The following is a 24574-nucleotide window of genomic DNA, read 5'->3' on the forward strand; positions in this document are numbered from 1 at the left end:
TTAGGATCCAAGAGAAATTTACTGATGCATGCCCTTATATAGGTACAATTCACATTGCATTATATAGGCATATAAATCATAACTATATTTAGACATAACCCATGCAGTCCAAATACAGGCATGGCTACTTCGACTAGTTCCAAAAAGCCACAACGATTTTTTGGAAAACTCGGCTTCAGAAGTCAGGGACATCCCCTTGCTTGAATATTAAATTGTCAAAGAATTCATGGAGTTTTCAAAGGACTACCATTCCCTTGGGGTTCTTTGATGACATTTTTATGTCTGACTTTACATCAAACTAGGCACCTTCCAGGTATAAATATGCCTACAATTACCCTAGCAAACACACAGTGGTTCAGAGCAGCTCGACTATCTACTTGCCCGACGCAGCTCGCTACGTGCCGAAGGAAGCTGACCCTCCAGCTGAGGCACTGCTCGAGAAGCTGTCCTTTTCCTTGCTGAGAATCCAGCTCCAGTGTTTCCAAGCACCCCTTGCGGGGTGTTGGGAAATCGAGTCCTGAGACAGAGATACCAGACCTCTTTCCTTCTAAAACCAAGGTACGGAGCTGATTAGACCCTAAGAGAAATCTTGGTTACATTCTTGGCAAAGAAAAACTAAACCTATGCTACACCTCATTTACTTCTTCCCATGTGCTAGACTTAGGTTAGGTACATTGGGGTAGGCGGATTTTAGAAGCACCAGTTGAGTATTTTTTATGCCTTTGTTATTTATGTATGTATTTATCTATGGTTTAGAAACCATACAATGCTTTTACAGTATTATTTTATAATACTTTTTGTACTATACACATTATACTTTTCAACCAGTATTATGATTGTAGCAGGTCACTTTACTTGGAAGAGAAAGAAGACTGTTCAATAAATCCTTTTATTGAAAAGGCCCGCCTCTCTATTTTCTCTGAATCTCTGATGAAACGAAGCATGCACAATTGACTGAGTAAAATATCTATCTATTGTTTCCATGACTCTGAAGATACGTTTATTCTTGGGGAAACAAAGTTGTCATGTTTATGCCGTTGTCAGAAACTAATCCCTTCTCGTGTATTCAAGAAAGTTTCTAGTGGCCTCTGAGCTAGGTGGCACTCACAATTAAGTCTAATATATTCGATAGAGACCTAGTAGACCTCAGTCCTACGTCAAATCTATTGGATATATTATTCCAATGTGCAGAGCCTATTGGGAATATAGGAACTACATTACTCTCTCCACTCACATTTCTCACGTTGCTCACATTTTTAAGGCATAAAGTTCAGAGGCTGCAGGGATTGACAAACATCCTACCACCCAGTTTGTCCATATTTTTTCCTAATAAAAACAGTACCTACTTGTGTGCCTGGGCCACAAAATACAAAAATACAAAGTGGAGCTAAGAAAATTGTGTCAAGAAAAGCTAGCTCTTTTGGCAAAGTGGATACCTGCAAAATTTGGCCCCAGGTTTGGTTTCCGCTCACAGAAACCTACCAAACCCAGTCGTTTCTAAAAACTAGACAACTAGTTGTGTCTGGTATTGTGTGACTTGCATAGATGCCCCTACGTTTTCTTACCCGCAAAGTCCTGAAAACCTACTTTAGCTAAAATCATACATCCCTTCCCATTTCTGGAAGCGAAAGTTCAAACATAAAGGTTTTCACTCCTCTTTATGTTTACAGAGTATTGCAAGACTTATTGTCGGAGTCCCAGGAGCCGTTAGCAGGCACAACATGTAAAGTTGGAGACTATTATGAATAACATCAACATAAAGCAAAATGTCAATTGCCTTCCTTATAAACTAATTTTAAAGAATTGCACAATTAATAAGCACTTCTATTCTATCACTAAAGACTAATTGCCTTTTCAATAAGTTTTCAGGGTGCTTTTTAAGTGGTGCTCGGGAAGCAGTACCAGAAAGACTCCATACATTTGTGGCATCATATATTATAAGCAATTTTTCAGTATAGAGTTTGACTTTACCCTTTGATGTTAGTATCCAATATCAACCTTGAATTCCTCCACATCAGTCTTCTGCAGCTACTGGTAGCTCTTTAGCTACTTTCTGTAACACAACTTTGCTACTTTTTGACCAGTTTTCACATGGGAAGTTTTGAGTTGATCTGTCAAGCGAGAGCCTAGAAAAAAGGGGGTCCCAAAACACATTTTGCCCATTCATTTTTTCATATGAACTATAGACACAGCTACAACCGAAACAGCTAAACTGATTCACACCATTTTTGGCAGAAAGCTCGATTTTGGTCCAAAAAGAGTGCGTTTTGTGGTTTGGTGTGGGTACCGGAAAACCCCATAAATAAAAAATGTAAAAAATGCCACTACCCCGTAGACCCCTATCTAAAACAATTGTGGGTGTCCCGGGTGGGTCATGTTATTAAACAAACAGAAGACCATTCAGAGGTGAACGCAGTGGTGATTCTTCATGTTCTTAGAAGGACAGCGAAGCGTTTGCTAAAGGCGAGGGCCGCAGGCCCCACAGTAAAATCCTTGAGCAGCTTAGCCTATTAACGCCTAAACTAACACATATGGTCATCAGAATGTTTAGAGTAATGTTGTCTGGGTCGAGAGAGGGGATGATGGCCTGTAGTCATGAACAAACTCCAAATTATTCCACTATCACCTCCCTCTTGGTTTGCACTCCTCTAGAATGGCTGGGCAAAGGCAGATGATGTGTTCAAAAGATCCTTCACAGAGACCACAGCCAATACAAATTGTTCCTTCTGAGGGCTGACGCCAGCTGGCAAGGTGTTTAAAAAAAGGCCATTCCCCAAGTCTGAAAGCGATGAATCTTGTCTTCTGGGGTTTAGAGTAGGTGCAAAACAGGTAGACATTGGCTAATAGGAATTGATGACTACCCAGGCATGCTTACGCTTAGTTAAAATAGTCCTGCCAGAGTGATAAGACCAGAGGCATACACATTTGTTAATGCCTTGCTCAAAGGCGGGTTCACTCAGGTTGGAGGTCCAGAGATCTCTCACATCCAGGGTGCTTAGGCAGTCCTCAAGGACCTGATGGTGCAATTACCTAGGGCCGCCGGTATTGATCTCATCCCAGAGTAGCACCTCTAGACAGCCACCCAGGCCATCCAAAATTCATGGCCCAAATTTAAAAAGGTGCCTGCTCTGACTATTTGCTGGCTGAAAATACCCAGTTCCAGCCTGATATAGTCGGCGGAAGAGGATCTCGGCATGCAAAAGACGCATTTATTGAGCAGATTGCAATATCTACCCAGTAGTATTTCACCGTAGGAAAGAGATGGGGTGCTTTTAGCCCTCATAACTGGAGGGGGAAATGCTTGGCCCCAACATCGAGCTTGGTAATTTGGACAGACTCACCTGCTTGAACAGAGCCTTTGCTTCAACTTCCTTCAACTTCCTTCTGTTTCCAAGCATGGGAGCCTTTTGCATCGATAATAACCTCCTGATATTTAAAGGAGTGGTCCTGCATGCTATTGTTTCCATTGTACAACAGGCCACCCCCTTGGTAAGATTTCCTTCTGAGTGTTACAACTTTGGTTTTCTTCAGGTTGACCTCCAAGCTGTTAATCACAGTGAAGGAGTTCAGCAGATTCAACAGCGCTGCAACTCTTCTCTTGCATAGATGAACAGGGTTAAGTAATTTGCATAAAGCAGGTTGTTAATCTGTTCAATACATCAATCAACCAATCAGGTAGTTTGTAAAGTGTGACTACTCACTTGTACGGGTCTCAAGGCACTGGGTGGGTAACTGCTGCTCTGTCGAAGGCGCTGCAGCTCATTCGAAGAGCCAGGTCTTGAGGTCCTTCCTGAATTGAGGCAGTGACAGTGTTTGCCTCAAGTGGAGAGGCCAGTTCTTTCCTGTGAGGTGGGAGAAGAATCTTCCACCGGCTGTGGTCTTGTGGCTACGTGGATCGGTTGCCAGTGCCAGTTGGGCAGAGTGGAGGTCTCCGCTGGGTGTGTGGAATGCAAGGCAGTGATTGAGGTACGCAGGTCCCGCATCATGTAGGGCTTTGTAGGCATGTGTGTGGAGCTTGAAGGTGATTCTTTTGTTGATTGCGAGCCAGTGGAGGTCTCTCAGGTGACTGGTGATGTGGCTGCGGCAGGGGATGTTGATGATGAGTCTGGTGTAGGCGTTCTGACTGTATTTCAGTTTCTTGAGGAGTATCTGGGTGATGCCTGCATGGAGTCCATTGCCGTAGTTAATTCTGCTTCTGATGAGTGCGTGTGGGGACTGTCTTTTTGGACTCAGTGGGGATCCTCCTGAAGATCTTTTGGAGCAGGCATAGCGTGTGGAAGCAGGATGTTGAAATGGCGTTGACCTGTCGACTCATAGTGAGTGAGGAGTTCAGAATCAGGCAGAGGTTCTGTGCGTGGTCTGTGGGTGTGGCGGGGTTCCAAGGGCTGCGGGCCAACAGGAGTTGTCCCAAGGCAGAGGGGGTGAGTTCATGATTAGCACTTCGATCTTCTGTGAAATTTGCTTGAAGCAGTTGTTCTTCATCCAGGTGGCAACAGCCTTCATCTCCTCACCAATCTTTGGGGAGTGACTGTTGGAGTTGACGGATTTAGACTGATCAGAGATGAACAGATTGAAAAGGAGGTGGGCTAGCACCCCTGCCTTACATCCAGTGAGGTGGGGATTTTCCTTGCCACACAGGCTCTGTTACTTAGTTTAATGTAGATCCAGGTACTGGAATGCAGCTGGATGATAGGCTCCAAAAGCTTTGTGGGGGGATGCCCCATTTCATTAGTTTAGACCAGAATGCCCCCCTTGCCACACGGTCACACATGGCATTGAGGTCTACATACCAGCAGTGCCCCAGGGAGTGCAAGGTGTTTACTTTGTCCAATAAAATTGATTTGGCTAGCAAGTTGGAGAGTGTGCTAGATTTTGCAGTTAAACCCGTTTGGTTCTTCGGAATGAGCCGCTTGTCTCCACCCATTGCTGCAGGTCCTTCAGCAACAGACTGGCATAGAACTCTGCTTTGTTATTCCGAAGCACAATCAGTCTGTAATTGCTGGGATCTGATCCAGGGCCCCCTTTGTGGATGGGTTGCATGATGACCCGTGTAATAACGCCAGTATTACTGAGTTCTTCAAGCAGTAATCAAAAAGTGGTGAGAGTTTGCCTGCCCAAAAAGGGATGTCCTGCTTGAAGAGGGATTGGTGGAGGCCATAAGGCCTGGGGGTCCCACCTGTCCTTGCATTCGACATAACCTGTTGCAGCTGACTAAACAAAGATATTGAATTCACGGAGGAGAGGGACAGGCAAACTTGATCTTGGGGCATAGTTAAGATGGTAGTTGCGTTTGGGCTGGAAAGATGACGATCCGAGTCTTCACTCACATTCTGATTCAGTGATGTTTGCACAGCCGGTCCTGCCATACAAGTTCACTTGCCTGGATACCAGATCCTAGAAGTTCCTAAAATTTGTTTCCTTACTCTCACAGAAGAAAATCGTCCAGAAGTGATTTAGGTGACTTAGCTTCTCTGCATGAACTGAGTGCTTGCAATTGTTCTGCACCAACTTGAATACTATGATTTGCTCTTTCTTCTCAAGGTTCATTGGAACGCCTCTCATAGTGATTTTATGTGCTTTCTTTAGGTGCTGAATCATTATCATAGGGAGAAATTACTTGGTGAAACAGTACAACTGGGTGAAGTTTGTGGCTGATTGTGAGAATTTAGCAAGAAGTCGGGCGCTATGATTTGTCCACTCGATCGGTGAGCTGTCGCCTGAATACGCCCCTGTAGTAGGTGTACACGAGCCATGATTTTACTGCTGATGTTGTCTCACTGTTTGAGGCACCTAAGGGTATTGTGTGTGTGCCCTTACTTGTAGCACAGGTTGAAGCGTGGTGGGACAGGTTGGAATTAATTCTTGTAATCTGAGAGTTGTGGTTGCTCTAAGTGTGTGGGACCATGCAGTAGCTTTCATCTGAGGGGAACAGTTCTACATTACAAATGGTTTAGTCGGGATAAAAGTGATATTTTCCATCATTTCTTGACCTATTAGGAGGATATCCTGTGGGAGCTGTCATTTAGTACTTTGAAGCCCATGTTGCTGAGCTGCAGGACCAGGAGTTCCAATAGCAAGCTTGCAACAACCCTTCAGCCTGGTTTGTTTGACGATGTTCTGGGAGGCCTCAGGGAAGATCTCTTCGTTGTCCTCATGATGGTCTTGAAAGACGTTCCTTTTGATATCTCCTGTTATCATGCAATCAGCTATGGGATGATCCCTGACCAGGTCATACAGGACCAATATTAGTTGATTAAGTTTTGTCCTTTGCACTCGGGTTAACGTAGATGTTGATGAGCAAGAGTGAGCACTGTGGTCTCCAGCTGTAGATTTTTATTTGCTGCAGCCAGTTCTTTTAGAATATTGAATCAATTTTCACCTGCAATTTTCAAATAAATCTATTCAATATAGTAAAAATGGAGCAAGAAGAGAAGAAGCACACAGCCAAGAAAGGTTATGTTTAAAGTAAATTGTCTTAGAGTAAATCACAAAGAACAAATCATGAGGACAAATAATAGAACAAAACTTTGAATAAAAGTCATGAAAAGCAGTATAACTACATTCACTAATCAATTCATAACATCAACTCCTCAGCTTTCATGCACTGAAGGACACCTTTATACATCTTTGATTTTGGTTTTCTTCATCTAATTTATCAGGAGCTGTTGAAATGTTATGAAATAATTAGTGAATGTAGCTATACTGCTTTTCATGACTTTTATTCAAAGTTTTGTTCTATTATTTGTCCCCATGATTTGTTCTTTGTGATTTACTCTAATACAATTTACTTTAAACATAACCTTTCTTGGCTGTGTGCTTCTTCTCTTCTTGCTCCATTTTACTATATTGAATAGATTTATTTGAAAAACTGTTTACTAATGTTGAAGTAATCCTGTGGATACATTGGGCTTAATTATTTAAGGAGCCTACGTTTTAAATACACTGAAATCACTGTGAACAAGCTAACAAACAAAATCCCTGAAAGCAACATTTAATCCCGCCTTTTCATTTAAAAGTAGATGCAAACATGACACCGTAAGCACCCAGCCACATCGTAGTGTTAATGATTAAATAATGGCTTCACGGCAGGACACAGAGTTACAGTTTTCAGTATTATGGGATGGTAGAACGCTAGAGATACCATAACATGGAGATCAGGGGAGGTTGAACATGGGTCATGCTGTAAGCAATGACTGTTTGAAGTGAATAGTTGTTGGAATCAAATGGCGCAAGGGTTTTCAGATCTTTTAACTGTGGGATTAAATATTGTTTTCAGCTCATTTCGTATAATGGAAGTAATATCACTGAGTTGATGGTTGTTTATTTGTTTATTTGTTTGTATTTTAGATACCCTTGACAAAGGGTACATCCCAAAATGCATTGGTTATTTTTTTTAATAAAATTGTGAAATGCAGAAACATTTTGGTCTCTTGTGATTTTGAAGAACTTCATTGAATAATCTTAAAAAATAGTAAAATGAATTGATGAAAGAAAACAAACAGAGAAAAGCATATGGAATAAAAGTGGATTAATTGTAGAGTCAAATACAGAATTGATTTATTGTACTCATTTGTGACAGACATGGTTGTGCAGCTTGATAGGGACCAGAAGCGGTCCTTTCGTGTTCATTCTATGTTGCAGTGCAATTGGGCGGAATGCGAAACAAGCGAGCACGCCAACAGTGGTTTGAAACTTTGAGTAGATTAAACTGATCAGATTAAACATGGCATAAAAAGGCTTGCATCCCGCCACTACTTATATATATCAAAACATTATTAGGGCCATTTAAGGATCTTGGTATCCGACCAAAGAAATGGCAATATACAACCAAATACAAAATCTCTGAATTATCCAACAATAATACCCTTCTATTTCAGTTATTCAATAAATACACCCACAATTTATCTTGGCATTGTGAAGCCTCAAAGAATTTGTTATATGGAATCATACCTGCTAAAATTAAGTAATCGTTATTTTAATTTTTAAATGTAGATATTCGAGGCAATTTCAACCTTGTAATTTGTCATAGTGTCCTGTTTGCATGATATATCTTGATAGGCGAAAGAGAAGCTCTGTGAAAAACTTACTGAAGCCACCGAGACGCCACTTCAAACGACAGGAATAGTACAAGCAACTACCACACGACTTCGGATTCAAACAACAACGAAAGGAACCACGGCATCACAATTTCCCACAAGCCTGCCCACTGAAGGTAAGATTTTCCTGACTGTCGTAGCTATCTCCAAAATGTATCTGTTTTTCTCTTGGTTGTAGAATGTTGGTTAATTGGAGTTATTGTTATGTTGAATCATGCAACTACCTACCAAAAAGTGGGATGCTGTACTTAGTTCCAAATAATATTGATTCTCAGATCAATGTTGCATACTGTGGTGGAGAACATCACAAAGTATATTTGGTCTGCCCTCTTAATGGGAAACTAAATTCATCAGCTTCATATAATAAAGAAACACAAATATATTTGTTTTAACTAATACTATTATTAATATTATTATTAGTCGTAGTAGTAGCAGTAGTAGTAGTAGTAGTATTAATAGTAGTAGTAGTAATAGTAGCAGTATGTGTTTTTACCTTATTTTTATCTGCTTTAGTCTTGCAGTCAGCTGTAATGAATTGGGGTAGGACTACGTAACCAGGATCAGATTTCCTATTTTTAGCTGGAGCATACTTCTAAAATGCATCAGCCATGCAAGCTGTCAACGATTTCTCCAAAATGCAAAGTTGTAGGGGCCACCAAACACTCAAAATGTAATAATGCTAGGAGTTAGGGCTCCATGTACTGGGACTTGAAATGAAAGTTAGCCAAACTAAGCCTAAGAAACCTTGGCCCTCCAAGTAGATGAGGATTATCAATTAAGACCTAGGTCTAGAGAGGTGGTGTAGGGCAGTTATAAATATAATACAACACAGTTATCATAGTTGTACCAAATATGTAAATGTCCAGCCATAATTGTTGATGCACAACACTGCCATCTAAACTCAAGACCATAATAATATATTTACACTATGACAGTAAGTCAGCTCATATATTATGAACACCACAATAACGAACGACACAATAGTGTAAAAAAATAAACTGGTAAAAACATGGCCTGTGGCAGTTCCCACCACATAATGTTTGCAATCCTCATATGACAGCATAATCGAGGGACTCTTGAAAAGAAGAATGAGGTCGCAACTATACATTTTCAACCAAAGGTGCTCAAATTGCTCTCTGACCTTAATAAATACAGATTAAAATGGAAGATCTGCAAATCTCTAACCAAAATGTTACCTCGTGATGAGCTGGGGAAGATTACTGTACGCAAACACCTAAAACAAAGAAGGAACACAGCAAAGCCATTGAATTCACATGACATTTTAGAATTGAACAAGACAGAGGATACAGATACAATGAGTGTATTTATTGGATGCAGTAAGGTAAGCCTACATCCTTATTTTAGGATTAGTGTTGTCATTCTCCCAAAATGTGGATCTCTTGCTACATTGTAAACCCAGATGGTCTGGGTAATCCAATTCAAAATTTGAAGAACCACCCTCACAGAGGTTAGGATAAAATATGTGGTGGCTGTGCTGAGTGGTAGAAAGGTCTTCCAGCCACTGTACAAATCTCTTGATCTCTTGGAATAGCTAGAGCCTTCAATGCAGGCAAGGCCAGCATCAAATGGGCCAGTACAATTTCAGCAGGGCTTTTCGAACTGCTTCCAGCCAAAGAAGTCATATACACTAAATTCCACACCTTGCAATCACTATCAGCAGCTGTACTCATGCAGGTTCAGGTTGAATGGATGTTCAACAACCTTAAGGAAAGCCATATCATATATTTCAAAGACCAGGAAGTTAGGCACATCCGACTGACAATAACAATTAGTGAGCTTTCCAGATTCACAGGAACTAGTCAGTCACACTGAGCAGTCATTTTTCTTCCCAGCAATGAGTCTGTGAAGATCCCCTCCACAGAATGCATTTGATGTGGTCTGTTCCAATATATAGAAGACCATGGCTTCCAGATACATTCATGGTCAGCAGAGGAAGGAGAAGGGGAATATTGATGATTATCAATGGACAGATGCAATGCTCCATCTGGCAACTGGCAATCATACAAAATGAAGGACTGTGATCAATTGCAGTTAACCCTAACATCAGGATCACAAGTAATCTTCATAATGTTTATTCACAATCAAATATTCCACACAATACTAAAACATATTACATACAAAGGGGAATCCCATCTGCCCCAAATTTCTGGAAGTAATTTCTATAGAGAGGTTAATAGGTATCCTTCTTGTGTGCAACCAGGCACCCCAAAAAATACATACATGCAACCATCAGCCAGGCGTATGCAGTGGCTCACGGTGGCGCTACCCCCTTAAACCTATAGAATGGAGAGACAAATGGGTTGTTGATATGTTCGTTGTATTTACTATTTGAAAAAAGATTGCACCCTTTATATCTGCATGCAATGCACATGAAAACTCTTAGGGCCAGATTATGACTTTTGGTGCTACAGGGGCCGGCGGCCAGCCACTGCGGCACCCCGACAGTGACCGCTGCCCGCCAGATAAAACATTTTTTTGTAGTCTGGCAGGTGGGCGGTGTAGCGTTTCCTCCTGCAGTACCCTTTCAAAGGCACGGTGGCATCGCAATGGGAAAGCCTCACAAGGCTCCTGCATGGCATGGACTGTAACGTCCATGCCGTGCAGGACATTTGTGCCCCCCTGTGGGCATACACAGGGCGCAGAGGCAAAATTTGGCCCGGTAGATCCCACTTAGTTTCCTCTTTGCCCGGGTTTTCATGGCGGTTCCACCGCCATGAAAACCCTGGTGAGAGGAAACTCGTAATATGCGGCCTCTGACCACTGTGCCACTGCCAGGGAACAGTACTTCACTGGCAGCTTCGGTGGACCCAAGGGCATTTTGACTGCCCAAGTTGTAATGGGGTGGTTAGACCCCTGGTACAGTGGTGGCTGGACCACCACTGCTGTGCCACCAACCGCTGTGCCACCGTGAGTCTGGCGGTCCTCGGTCCGCCAGACTCATAATCAGTTCCTCAGATGTCATAAGTAGTGAGTTACCAGTTAGTTACTTGTGAAAGTATTGCTAGTCTAAAACATGTTTACAAATCTGTTTGTCACTGGTAATAAGAAAGCTATTTATTGTTATGTGCCCGGGTTAGGACTATGTAGTGAAGCGGCTCATTTCTTACATTGTACTATTTTTCACAACAACATTTCTGCTGTGACCTTTGCACATATTTTTGTGCACAACAATGTTGGAATAGTTTCTATGAAACTACTTTGTTTACACATCTAGCTTCGCACAACATTATCACAATGCTTTGAACATCATGTACAAGGCCCTTGTACATACTATGTACAAATGTTGTTCTATCTTCATTCATGGGGCGACAGGGCTCTCTACATATCCATCACATCGCTAATCTATATGTGCAAGGCTGCTTTGCATTATAAATAAAGAGAATCCAAAAAGATTAGTAGAGGCGACCCTTCAACTGACACCGAGACTTTCTGCAAGCTGAGACTTCATGCGCAGCTGTCTGACTTCTCCGTGAGGGGGTGTCCAGTTCATGAGTACGATTGGCTCCTACATTCTCTCCCACCAGGTAATGGTTTGGATCATCTCTTGGCGTGATTCTTGGCTTCACAGCTAGGGTTTGCATAGTAGGAGTGTTCCTGATTACTATCTTGTTTTATATGCATTGCATATATACACTGTCTTAGCATTGTGCTAGAACTGTGTCTACTATTTACTCCTTTGATGCTTGTAAACACTTTCATCTGCTTCTGTCTGCTGATTATCACAGCACATGTATTTTATACAAGAATAGCATTGGTTCAATAAATATATTGAAAATGTCCCACTGTGTATTCTCTGTATATCTCTCAGAGAACAAACGAGCATGTGTGACAGAGTGAGAGGTTCTGTCTGTGTCCACGATCCCTGAGGGGTTAGGGTTGTCATGTTCAGTGGTTGCCAGAAACCATTCGCTCCCTGGCAAGGTTAGGAGGGCTTACGGTGGCACTGTGAGCTAGATGGTCTATGGGACAACATATCCTGCGGGGTACCCGGAATCAGTTTAATGGAATCAAAGGAGTACACCTGTTAACCCAGCTGAGACCCGGGTGGAGTTTGTAACCAAAAGACATTGCACAATTGTGTGTTCTTGTTACTTTTGCATAAACGGTATTGTAGTGCAGATATAACAACTTACAAAAAGAATTTACTTTCTAACGAAACATTTTTGTCGTCTCCTTTCTTCCCCGTCCTAAATGATTGTTTCTCTCCTGGTACTTGTCCCCTCAAATGATTACCGGTTGAGATGTTGTCTTTTGGTTACGTAATCAATTTAGGCACCTCACCCAAAGTCTTAGTTGTCCAACAAATGAGCAGGTCCTACACAACAGTATCACAGGCTACTGCCCTCCTGCTCACTATATTTCTTCTGAATGGAGGATAACTGTTGTTTCTTCGAGCCATTGATCACAGCAACAACTCAAATTGAAGCATCAAAATAAGGACTCAGAGAGTATATCCTACCTGGCTCTATAACTAGTGTGCCAAAACACTGTGCATTCTTGCAGGCCAGGTAAGGAGAGGCTTGATTCTGTGACCATAAAGGTTTCAACATTTCAGGAGTCAATACAGAGACAATGTGAATATGGGTAACTACTTCAATGATAAAATGTGTATGTGTTTACACAAGTGCAATGTGAGTTTCACTTTTAGCTACTTTCAACATGGTCAACATGTTTTATATAGTGCCATGTAAAACATGTAGACCATCATATACAGGTTGGATAATATGCTAGGACTCTTCAAGCTACAAGCAAACAAGTAGGGTCCAAGCATCCATGTATTTGCAGGTGCCCTTTTCTGGAAATATATTTGGATTTTACATAGGATTTTAGGTAGTCTCTTAAAATGGGATGCCAACCAACTGGTATCCCACATAATTTGTATTCACAATATACTATTTACCTTGTTTCTCTGTGAATTCTAAATTCTAATTCTTCTAACTTTAGGGAACCTCTATGTAGGTTAGGCATTTTTATGAATTGCCATTGATCCTTTAGGGGACAGCTTGAGGCAAGAAACATGGTGAACTATTTCAGACCTTAAGGTTGAATCTTGTTTTTAAGTTCAAGTTTATTGAAACCAAACAGAAAATACAAATATGAAAATGCTTTAAGAAATATTAATATACAAGGAATAATGGAATAAAACAATGCAAAAGAATAGGAAAGTGGAATCAATAAACAACTCACTCTCGTTCATGAAAAAAGAACGAGAGAGAAAAAATATAAAAATAAAAATGAGACAATAAGAATAAAATAAAGTATAGTGGCGTGTGCACAAATTACATTGAATGCGAAAAAGCATGCAATCATATATTCATATAATTACAGTTGGCAGAATATAAAACGGTAGAATGATAAGCAAAAAGACAACGGTAAATGTTCAAGGGGGTTTGCGAACTTCATCAGGGGGGTTAATGGGAAGAATGTTGATAGAGGGGGGAGAGGGAGAGGAAGTGGAGGAGAGGTAATCGGTGAGTGGAATCCAGAGGAGGTCACGTTTGATGGCAAGGGAGACAGGGGAAACATAATCGGTATCAAGTCTATGATTAAAACAAATAGCGTTCCACCAGGCGGAGGAATCTTTCCAATTGGAGGTGATCAAGTGGAAGGCCACTGCAAGAAAAAGATCTAATAACTTGTAGTGAGAAGCGGATTGAGGCAACACTGGAGAGCGGGAGTCTTGGAGAGCTGTGGGTGGAGAAAAGGGGAGTTGAAAATGGAAGATAGTGGAAATACGTGACCAAATTATATGCCAAAAGGAAGCAATGTTAGGGCAGTGAAATAACATGTGGGATAGGTCAGCAGAAGGGGAGGAACAGGACCAACATGCCGGAGAAAGATCCGGGGAAAAGGAAGATAATTTGGATGGAGAAAACAATAATCGTTGATAAACAAAATAAAGGGTCTGTGTGGTATTGGCAGCACGAGAGGTTTTGTGAACTTTAATCCAGAGCTTATCCCATAAAGAGACGGTCCAAGTGACTGACAAATCTTGTTCCCAGCCCAGTTCAGTGCGAGATTTAGAGCGTTCAGAAGGTGTTATCAGGCAAGAGTAAATGCGTGAAGCAGAAGGAGAGGAATTTAAGAGAGGAGATAGAAGAAAGGGGGAAAGTCGGAAGAAAGTGGGAGGGATTGAAGGAAGGAAAGGAGTGCAAGGAGCAGTAGGTTATACTGCTTCTTAAAGGAATTGGGGAGAAGAAAATAAGATTGTAGTTCAGGAAAGGAGAGGGGCACTCCGTCACAGAGCAACTGCGATATCCACTGTATACCTTTGGATCGCCAGGATTTCCAACAGAAGGAGCGATTTTTGATACAAAGCAGTTTATTGTGCCAAATGGATTGGTGAGATAAAGAAGCAAAGGAAGGGTAAGAAGAGGGAATAAGGGGTGCAAGGATGTGACACGAATGCGCGATAATAGGGGAGCGTAAGAAAGAAGTGTGAGCTGAAAAGGCCGGAACTTCCGAAAAGTCAAAGGGGGAAATGAAAGACTTCTCCATGGACAGCCATACTGGTGGGTAGGTGAGAGTATCTATAGAGATTCAACGGACAGATTGCTACAGTGAGAAGGAGTGATGATAAGATTTGAAGTCAGGGAATTTCAAACCTCCCTGAGATTTGTCTCTTTTAAGAAAGGATAGTGCAATTCGAGGGGGTTTATTTTTCCAGAGAAATTTAGACAAAAGAGAGTCTAACCTTTTAAAATAATAGTGAGGAATGCGGTCAGGAATCATGGAGAGGGAGTATAAGATGATAGGAGCCAGTGTAGTGTAGTTCCTAGTTTCCCACTAGGCCCTGCGCATTGGAATAACATAAACAGTAGTATCGACGTGGAACTGCGGATATTCCAGGCCTCCACTGACTATGCTAAACTTAATTGGGTTGTGTTACCAACTAGCTCAGAGGTCACTGGAAACTTTCTTCTCTGCATAGGAAGTGATCAGCTTCCTTGGCACAGACAAGAAGGGATTCAGCTTTCCAACAACCGTGCAACATGACAACTTTGCTCCTCAGATCAAGAGTCAATCTCTAGGGTCGTGTGAAACAATAGACATGTATTTCACTCAGTCAGTCTAGTGCAGTTTACTTTCACGAGATGTAGAGAATAGAGAGACGGGCGTTTGTCAATAAAGGGTTAACATTTATTGAACAGTCTTTCTTCTCGTACAAGAGAAATGTATTGCCACAATTGCAATAATTGTTATTATAAAAAGTACGTACAGTAAGATAAGTATTGCGAAATAGAACTGTAAAAGCATTGATATGGTTTCTTAGCCATACAATGGTTTAAAAGTAATAAAACATATATACAGTCATATATACATTAGGCTAACATACTCAACTGGTGCTTCTAACTAAGCCTACCCCAGTGTGCCTGACCTAAGCCTAACACGTGAAAGGGGAGTAAGTAAGTAGCTTTAAGTTAAGTTGATTTTGCCAAGGTTTGTTTCAAGAATTCTCGTCTAAGGGTTTAGTCAACACCATACCTCTGAATAGAATGATGGAGGATTGGTATCTCCTTCAGGGGTCTCTCTCGATATCCCAGTCACCCGCGAGGGTAAACCGGAAACGCCGTGGCTGGATTTCTCTGCACGAGAAAGGCAGCGGCTTCTCTTCAGCGCGTCGAGGAAGGAGGGGGACAGCGTCCGCGGGCAGCTGGAATCTGCTGGATGTCTTCGCAGAGGGACGGCTGTTCAGCTCCTTAAGCGTACTGCACCAAAGTTCGCGCTTTAGCGGCGATAATGGTATCAGCAGCTTCACCACCACAGGATAGCAGGCTGCAGCGACAGAGTGCTAGATTTACCAACACGGGGTCGTGCAGGCAGCTGGCTTCAGTAGCTCGTACAACAGGCATTGCTTAAGGCAACGTTGATAATATTTATACCTGACAGGTGCCGGGTTTGACGCATGTTTGCTGGACATAAGACGTCAATTAAAGATGTCACTAGGAAGTGATAGTTATCAGTTGCTCATTAGAGTTCCATTACTAATCAAAACATAGCAAGCGGGGATTTCCAGGTTTGCTGAGTTTTTATCTTGTTGAAGAACTCGGAGTGTTATCTAGGAATATCAGATAGTGACTACTGCTCTGTCATTGCACTAATTGGTCGCAAAGGAAGTGGCAGAGAGAACAATGCTGGAATGTGGCTCTGTTCGTGTGAGGCCAGAGATGACTTTTCAGAAAATCGCACTTGAACGGTTATGCCAATATAGGGAATAAAGGGATTTATAGCCGAATAGGGGCATAAGGTCACAGTATCGATCAGGAACCTAGATAAACACGCAACACCAGCATCATCTTAATTGAGTCTAATTTCCCCCACCAAGAAAGGAAAAGTGGGTTCCATTTAGTGACAGAGTCCGAAAGTTTCTTGGAAATATAATCAAAATTAAATTGAAGAGTATCCGAGATGGAAGGGGAGAACCAAAGACCTAAGTATTTAATTTTGGAAGGTTGCCAGGAGAAACCAGTTTGATCAAAGTAGTGACGAAGGCAGGAAACATTAAGGGGAAGGATCTCACATTTAGCACGATTAAGGCGGTAACCAGAAACCAAGGAGAAAGCTTCGACTTGACGGAGAAAGGAGGGAATAGTGGATTCAGGGTTGGAGCAATAAAAAAGGATGTCATCAGCATAGACTGAAAGTTTGACTTGGTTGGGGCCAGGGTTAAAACCAGTAATAAGACTGTCTTGTCTGAGTTTTGTTAAAAAGGGCTCTAGCGCAACAATAAACAACAAGGGGGATAAAGGGCAGCCTTGGCGAACCCCTCTGGAGAGAGAAAAGTAGTCTGAAACTTTTCCATTTGCGAAAATAGAAGCTCTGGGGCCAGAGTATAGAAGAGCGATGAGGAAAATCAATTTTGGGGGAAAACCAATCCAGGAAAGCGCGCGGAACATAAACTCCCAGCTGATACGGTCAAACGCCTTTTCGGCATCTTCTGCAATAGCTGCTAAATGGTATTGAATAGTGGAAGCTTTACTAAGGACATTAAAGAAGACTCTTGAATTATCAAACAATAAGCGACCTTTAACAAATCCGGATTGTTCTGGACCAATAATTTCAGGTAAAATGGGATCTATACATAGGGCAAGTAATTTGGCAAAGATTTTGTAATCTGTATTTACGAGGGAAATGGGTCGATAATTTTTACAGCGTGTGAGGTCTTTATTATCTTTGGGGATGAGGCAAATCATTGCTTCTTGAAAAGTACCCTGGGAGGAGCCATCATTGACAAAAGAATTGAAAAGAAGAAGTAATTGGGGTAGGAGGTGTTTGGAGAAGTGGCTGTAAAATTCAATAGTAAATCCGTCAGGACCAGGGGCTTTGCCGCGTCTAAGCACAGAAACCACATGGGAAATTTCCACTAAAGTAATGTCAGATTCTAGTGAGGAAAAGTCAACATGGGAAGAAGAAGGGGGAGTGAGAAAATGAAAGTAAGAGGTCAAATCATCAGGAAGCGGAGGGGATTCGGGAGTATAAAGTTGTTTGTAAAAGGATACAAAATTATTTAGGATGTCTTCGTCTTTAAAATGTGAATTTCCATTTGAATCAGCAATCCGGATCCTATCTTGACGTGTTTTTAAGTAATTGGCTAAGAGTTTACCCATTTTGTTTTGACCCCCATATTAGCGGGCACTGCATTTGAGTAGGTAAGAGGCTGCAGCATCAGTAGAGGACTTATTAAAAGCAACTTTGGCTGAGATAAGATCTTTAAGAGAGGAATCAGAAGGGGATCGATAATATGAATATTCCAACTTTTTAATTTTTGCAAGAAGAAGAGAAGATTGACGTTCAAAATTTATCAGTTTTTTAGAGACATAATTAATTATAAATCCTCTAGCCGTTGCCTTGAAGGAGTCCAAAATCATGACAGGGGAGGTATCAAGGGTGGAGTTAGTATGGAAAAGTCAGTAATAAAATCATTGAACTGGTCGGTAAACTTGGAGTCAGCCAGGAGGGAGTTGTTAAATCGCCATCTGCCAGGTGAGGGGGAGAAGGGTAGCAGGTCAAAGTCTACTAGGACAGGGGCATGATCGGATATGAGAATGGAGCCAATTTCAGAAGCAAGGACACATTGAGTAAGAGATCTGCTAAGGAAAAGGTACTCGATACGGGACTGGGTTTTGTGAGGTGGGAAAAAATAACTGTATTCTTGGAGGTCAGGGTGACAGAGTCTCCAAATATCTGTTAAGGATTTACGTCGAATAGCCGAGGTGAATTGATTATGCATTTTGGATCGAATGAAGGTAACTGGGGAGTGTCTGTCAAGGAAGGGATCATGTATCTGATTACAGTCGCCACCAAAAATAATGTAATTGTCGTTTAGGGAAACCAATTTATCTGAGATGAGGGGCCAAAAGGTATGATCAACAGTAACTGGAGCGTAGACATTGAAAATAACAATAGGCACTTTATCTATATTTAATTTTAAAATTATAAAACGACCATCAGAATCAATTTCAAGTTGAGTATCAGTAACAGCAAACTTTTTATGAACTAGTATGACTACACCATTCTTTTTCCCCAAGGAGGAGGAGGAGAAGACATGACCGACCCAAAATCTCTAGTTTAGAAGATTCAATGTCATTAGGTGGGTCTCTTGTAACATGGCAACATCAGATTTTAATTTAGCCAAATGAGCTAGTACTCGTTGTCTTTTAATTGGGCTATTTAAACCTTTAACATTCCAGGAGGTAACTCTGAATGATATACAGTAAAATATTAAATGTTAACATGACGCAAACAATGCAATAAAAAGTGTAAAAAGAAGAACTTGAATTGAAACAAAATACGAGTCATAAAAACAAAATTTGATAGAGAAAAGGAGAGAAAAAGATATCAAGAAGAATGAAGGAGGGGACAGGGAAAGAAGAGGAAGGGAATAAAGGAGTGAGGAGAGAAAAATGCTTGAGGAGAAAAATAGAAGAAATGAAAAGGGTGGTAGCTGAGAAGGGAACAGGAAAGGAGGAGGGAGCAGGAAAGAACAAAGAGAGTAAGAGAGAAAAACAGAATAGAACAACCAGATAATAGCATGAAATCGTGACATACCTACAAGGGGGGGATTCAAAAGATACAAGGGGAAGGGAGGAACCAGACGGGATGACGGCACAACCGGGATCAAGCAGGACGGAGGACCAGGAGGCATCACGGCAAGGGAAGGGATGAACTGTGGAGAAGATAAGAAAACAATTGTCACAAAACAACAACAGAGAAAACATGTGGTAACAATAAGACTAGCAAACGCAACAAAGCGAAAAGGTCAAACACATATTCAGCCAGCATTCGATGAAGAGGCATCCATATGATCCGTATGATGGGCGTTAATGAAGCTGCGAAGGCGGAAGGGATCTTCAAATGTTGTAGTCTTATTATTGTAGGTAACCTTGAATAGGCACAGATGGAAAAGACCATAACGAGCACCCATGTCCCGGAGAGCAGGTCTTAAGTCCAAAAAGGCCTTCCTTCTGTTGGCAGTGGCTTTGGCGTAATCCTGAGCAAAGAATAAAGTAGATCCGGACCATGTAATTCGTTGGGAGGATTTCGTTGCTGTGAGAACTTTTAACAGGTCCGTTTATTCCAGGAAATACAGGATCACCCCTCTAGGCTTGTGAGAGGGGGATGTCGATGAGGGAGGACGACCCAACCTGTGTGCTCATTGAATGTTAAGCAGGGTGCCTTCTGGCATATGGAGGACTTTGGGGATGAAGGATTTGAAGAAAACAATGGGGTCAGACCCCTCCTGTCCTTCCTCAAGGCTGTAGATACGGAGGTTGTTGCGCCTATTACGGTTTTTAAGTTCCTCCAATTGGCGCTGAAGGGTAGAAACTTGAGAATGAAGGGGGGAGATCTTCGCACAGTCAGCCGCCAAGGAAGAAAGCGATTGCTCCACAGTAGTGACTCTGCCGTCCAGCTGTGACCAAGAGTCAGTGAGAACTTGGAGTTTTGCATTAGTATCCTCCATAAAAGGGCGTAGAGCTCTAATTTCCTCCAGTAATAATTCCATCGAGACTGGAGAAGATGATTTTGAAGGTGAGAGGGGGTTTTGTCTGAGGTGTTTAGTGAGAGATTTCCAAGTGGTCGCTGAAGGAGTCTCAGACGCCGCCATGTTGTCCTCAGGAGAAAGCAGTTTGAGTTCGGGAAAATAACTTCGAGTTTTTGATGAAAATATGTTTGGTAGGAGGAGTTGCAGTTAAGGTGCCTTTAGATCTACCCATAAATAGCGGCTGAGAGATATTATCCAAGGAATGTCAAAGACTGTGGGAAAGACAAAATGGCCGCCGGGTGAAAGTTAGTCAGAGTAGGCACATAAAAATGCTCAAAAATGAGCGCGAAGCGGGCATAGACCTCCAAAAGCAGAAAGGATGATGTATTTTAGGGGAAAATGGCGACAGACTTCCAGGAAGATCATTGATACGATGTCACAGCGCAGCTGGGAAAACACAAAATGGCGTTCGCAAGGCGGCGACGCAGCTGCGGAACTTACATAGTTTGTAAATCTAAAATGCAGCACTCAAGCGAAGCGACGAAGATCGAGGAAGGAGGAGTAGATGTTCCGACGTCCTCACATCCGAAAATTAGTGCTGAGCGACTCAGGAAGGATGCCGTACTCCGGGCACACCGAGGAGCTTCACCCAGACGCCGCCATTCAAGTCGGGCGCCAAGCCACGCCCCTGAATCTTTTTAACCTTAACAAAGATATTAAAGAAGATTTTTTAAGGGTATCTTTAGGTATTTTAAATTTCATTTTTCACCTTTTTTAAACAATCTACTCCACAATGCTAGGACTGTTGGCTTTTTGGAAAAAAGATCTCCTGCAAAGTGCCCCCTCATGTGGCCCACTGGTTACTGCAGCACCAAACCAACGAGGAACACAGCCCGATGATCAAGTATTCCAGCACATGGTGGATGAAGGATTGTGCTCCACAAGCATGTTGACTATAATTATCATATAAACAGACAAATTGTCTAACGCTTATACTGTATTTTTGATGAGGTGAGCTTCCTCTGACCTGCACACATTCCCATCAAACCAAGTATCTGAATGCATATGCATCAGAAGCAGTCACAGACCACATGGAAAATGAGCAATATGCTCTTCCTATCGTTGGCTCACATTTAAAGCATCTTGTGATTAACTCAGTACACACAAAGAGGCACACCTTGCTTGCTGTTTCCACACTGTACTAACTGAAAATAAAATATTAACTCATAGAAATATTGGGTTAAAATGAATTCACTTTATGCACTGCAGAGGCATAAAACAGGTGCTCAGCTCTGCTCTGCGCCAGCAAAACCCGTCATGATAAATCCTCGGATGTTTTTTAAGTTCGAAATGACGAATTCTATTTTAACGCTTTTGTTCATTGTTCATTTCAGTTAACTCTATATTGTTATAAAGATGATAATTTAATAATTAAATTAAGTTGTTACCAATGTGGTATTTCATAAAAATGTTTGTAATTTTTTTCGGAATGATAAGCAAATTGTGATTCTACCAGATTTTTTTCCAAAGAATCATTCTTGGGAATGCACCTTAACTGAACAAGGAGGTTTATATTAGTAATTTCAGTGTGGTTTTGAACATTTCAGGTCCTAATTTGGTCTGGGTGATATTTTGTTTATGCTTGCATAATCTTGAGTCATTTATAGCAGCTCAGTTTATGCCAGTTATGTGAAATGCCTGAGATTGCTCTAGTACTACTAACAACGAAAGAGTTTGGCCCACAACCAGTGAGGTTGGGCCATATACTAGAAGACACCACAACAAATGCCAATACTAACAACAATCACTCATACTTTCATTAAAAAAATCACTTAAACTAATTGCTATGATCTGCAAAGAATGATTCAATTTCTTTATGTCAAATTTCGTTGTTTTGTTTAGATGCAAATCCTTTGAAATTTGTATTTTGTTACGTAAAAAACTTTTGAAATAATTGGACATGCACTAGAATCACAACAGATAATAATAGATGTACAAATCACATAACAGAAAACATTATCAATAAACGTATACATTTCATTGGAGAAATTGACATACAAAACATTTATAGCTCAGGTTCTGTTTAAATGCGCAACAACAATATTCTCAAAATACCTCTGGCTAGTGTCTCGCTAGGTTATATTTCTAAATCATTTCAGAGGTAATGGCCAAATAATGACCCTACTGCACTCATTCTAATCATTTTATTTGAAGAAAACTTGGTTGTAAGCAAAAGTGGTAGCACATACACATGAACAACTATTTGGCAAATGAAAAATATTGTTCACGCATTTCAAACCAAAATATGTTTCTTGAAGGATTCTCCTAAGGATGCAAAATACTTGGCGCACTACAAATTAAAGAAAAAAAGGGGATGCTAAAGTTAAAACTCAATCTTAGTTGTCACTCAAACACTAACTCAAGCCACTCATTCCGTCTTAACACAACCCACTTTATTTACCTCCGTCTTTAGTGGGCACTTCAATATATAATTGCTTTTGACAGCCACAGATTTCAGTCAAATGACAATTGGCACCAATCTAAAAGCATAACAACACCAAAAAAGTCTGACGTAGTTAATGTAACTAATGGAATTTGAAAAAAGTATAGAAAAGCCCTTTATTGCTATAAGGGAACTTACTTTAGTGGAAGGCCAAATCCCTGGACTCTCATCACTTCTATTTTGGAAAATATATGCGTTGGTATTATTTGGGAATGAAGCAAAAGAAAGGATCCTGTATAAATACTGTGACTCCTTGTTTTTCCTTTTAACTTGTTAGACCAAACGTTTCTAAATGGTTTCAAACTCTAACCATATTCTGTCTAAATTAGCATCAAGATTATGTGTGCCACTATCTGCATCAAAAGCAGTGGAGAGTAATGAGGATCCCTAGCTGCTTGTCTTAAGAACATTACTAGAAACTTGTTCTTGAAATTGCGCTTGTCGGTCTCTGTAAAAATATAGGCCACGCGGGGCAGCCAATATTTTGACTTGTTAGACCAAGCGTTTCAACATTGTTTTGAACTATGCGCATATTCTGTCTTGATTAGCATTGAAATTATTTCTGTGCTACTTTTGGCATCAAAAAAACTGTAGTGAGCAATAAGGATCCATAACTCCCCCATCCACACGCTCTTGCGTTAGGATCATTACTGGAAGCTTATTCTTGTAATTGCGTTTGATGGTCTTTGTAAAAATGTAGACAATGCGAAGCAGCCCATAAGCGTGCCATGAATGCGGCATTTACTATCATTATTACAGCGGCTAACAGTCTAAACTCAAAGACGTTAGTGAAAAGACTTACTTTACAAACTTGCAGCGGTCCATCAAGCCGGGACATGCATGTTTCAGGGGTTACGAATGTGACCAACCCTAGCAGAACTGTTTAAATCCCGGTCTGAGTATTTTGACTTCCAGGTCACGATATTTTTAAAGAAGGAAGTCTTTATTTACAGAAGCGATTTTACAACAAAGGCTGCTATTTACGAATTATTAACAAAATCTTTCTCTTTTCACACTCAAGAGTGCATAGTTCCATAAGAACGGACAATCGCTGAGAGTAGTGGTTTCACCACACTGTGGCACATACTTACGCAACTTCGGGAATTTTAATCGTATTTGTTGAAAAATGCCACACAGTGTTGGGGGCTTTTTAGCAAAAGCTCCCCTTGGCGTTGAAGTAAAAACCTATTTATTGCACTAGGCCACGTGTTAGAAATGGTAGTTCTGGTTGGGCAATGTATGGACACAGGCCAGGCATGAACTACCACTCTAGTCAGGTTAAGCTAAATACACACTAAAAGATAAATTGTGCTCACTCTCTGGCAGCTTGGCACAGGGCAGTTAGGCTTATCTCTAGAGGCAAAGCATTTGTGCAGCACAGACAGTAACAACATGAATACACCACAAAAAGATTCCACACAGGTTGAAAACACAGGGAATATTTATCTGAGCAAAATGAGACCAAAAAGACAAACATCCAAATGGTAGAAGTTGAGATATGAATTTTTAAAGATTCAATGCAAAAGCAGTGCTTATTGGTCAATAGCGCTAAAAGGTTACTTGATATTACGCTAGACTACGGTAAATACAAAGTTCAGGCTGACCGTTATGGAGCACGCGTCGGATACAGTTCCAAATGGGTCCAGCTGAAGTTTTACCTTCTCAAGCTGAGCCAAGAGCCCTATTTAAGTGGAAGATGCAAGGAGAGCATCGCCAGCAATGATCCAGGGTTGCAAAGAGTTGGCCGGTTGTCACAGACGGTAGACGTGGCAATGCTTGCTGAGCAAGACGATGATGTTGTGGGGGATTGTGCTGTTCCTTAGAGCAAATTGCAATGTCCCAGTATGAACAGGGCGACCTCCTGTAAAGAGGAGTCCAAAAAGCTTGATTGAAGAGGCCCAAACAACACTTCCAAGGGCCTACGACTTCAGTGGTGCCTCTTGGGGGTCAGGAGCGAGTTGGAGATGGGCT

General features: G+C 41.4%; 1 protein-coding gene across 1 annotated transcript in view; it reads left to right on the forward strand.

Annotated features, from left to right (window-relative positions):
- The window catches only part of PLXDC2 (plexin domain containing 2), a 1375592-nt gene that overhangs the window by 1212402 nt on the left and 138616 nt on the right, over window positions 1-24574 (forward strand). Inside the window, exon 11 of the mRNA XM_086941957.1 lies at window positions 8059-8212. Within this exon, the coding sequence (XP_086798083.1) occupies window positions 8059-8212 (154 nt within the window). The remainder of the gene's footprint in view (window positions 1-8058; window positions 8213-24574) is intronic.

Source organism: Lissotriton vulgaris, chromosome 10 (genome assembly GCF_964263255.1).
Source record: "Lissotriton vulgaris chromosome 10, aLisVul1.2, whole genome shotgun sequence".
Lineage (NCBI taxonomy): Eukaryota > Metazoa > Chordata > Amphibia > Caudata > Salamandridae > Lissotriton > Lissotriton vulgaris.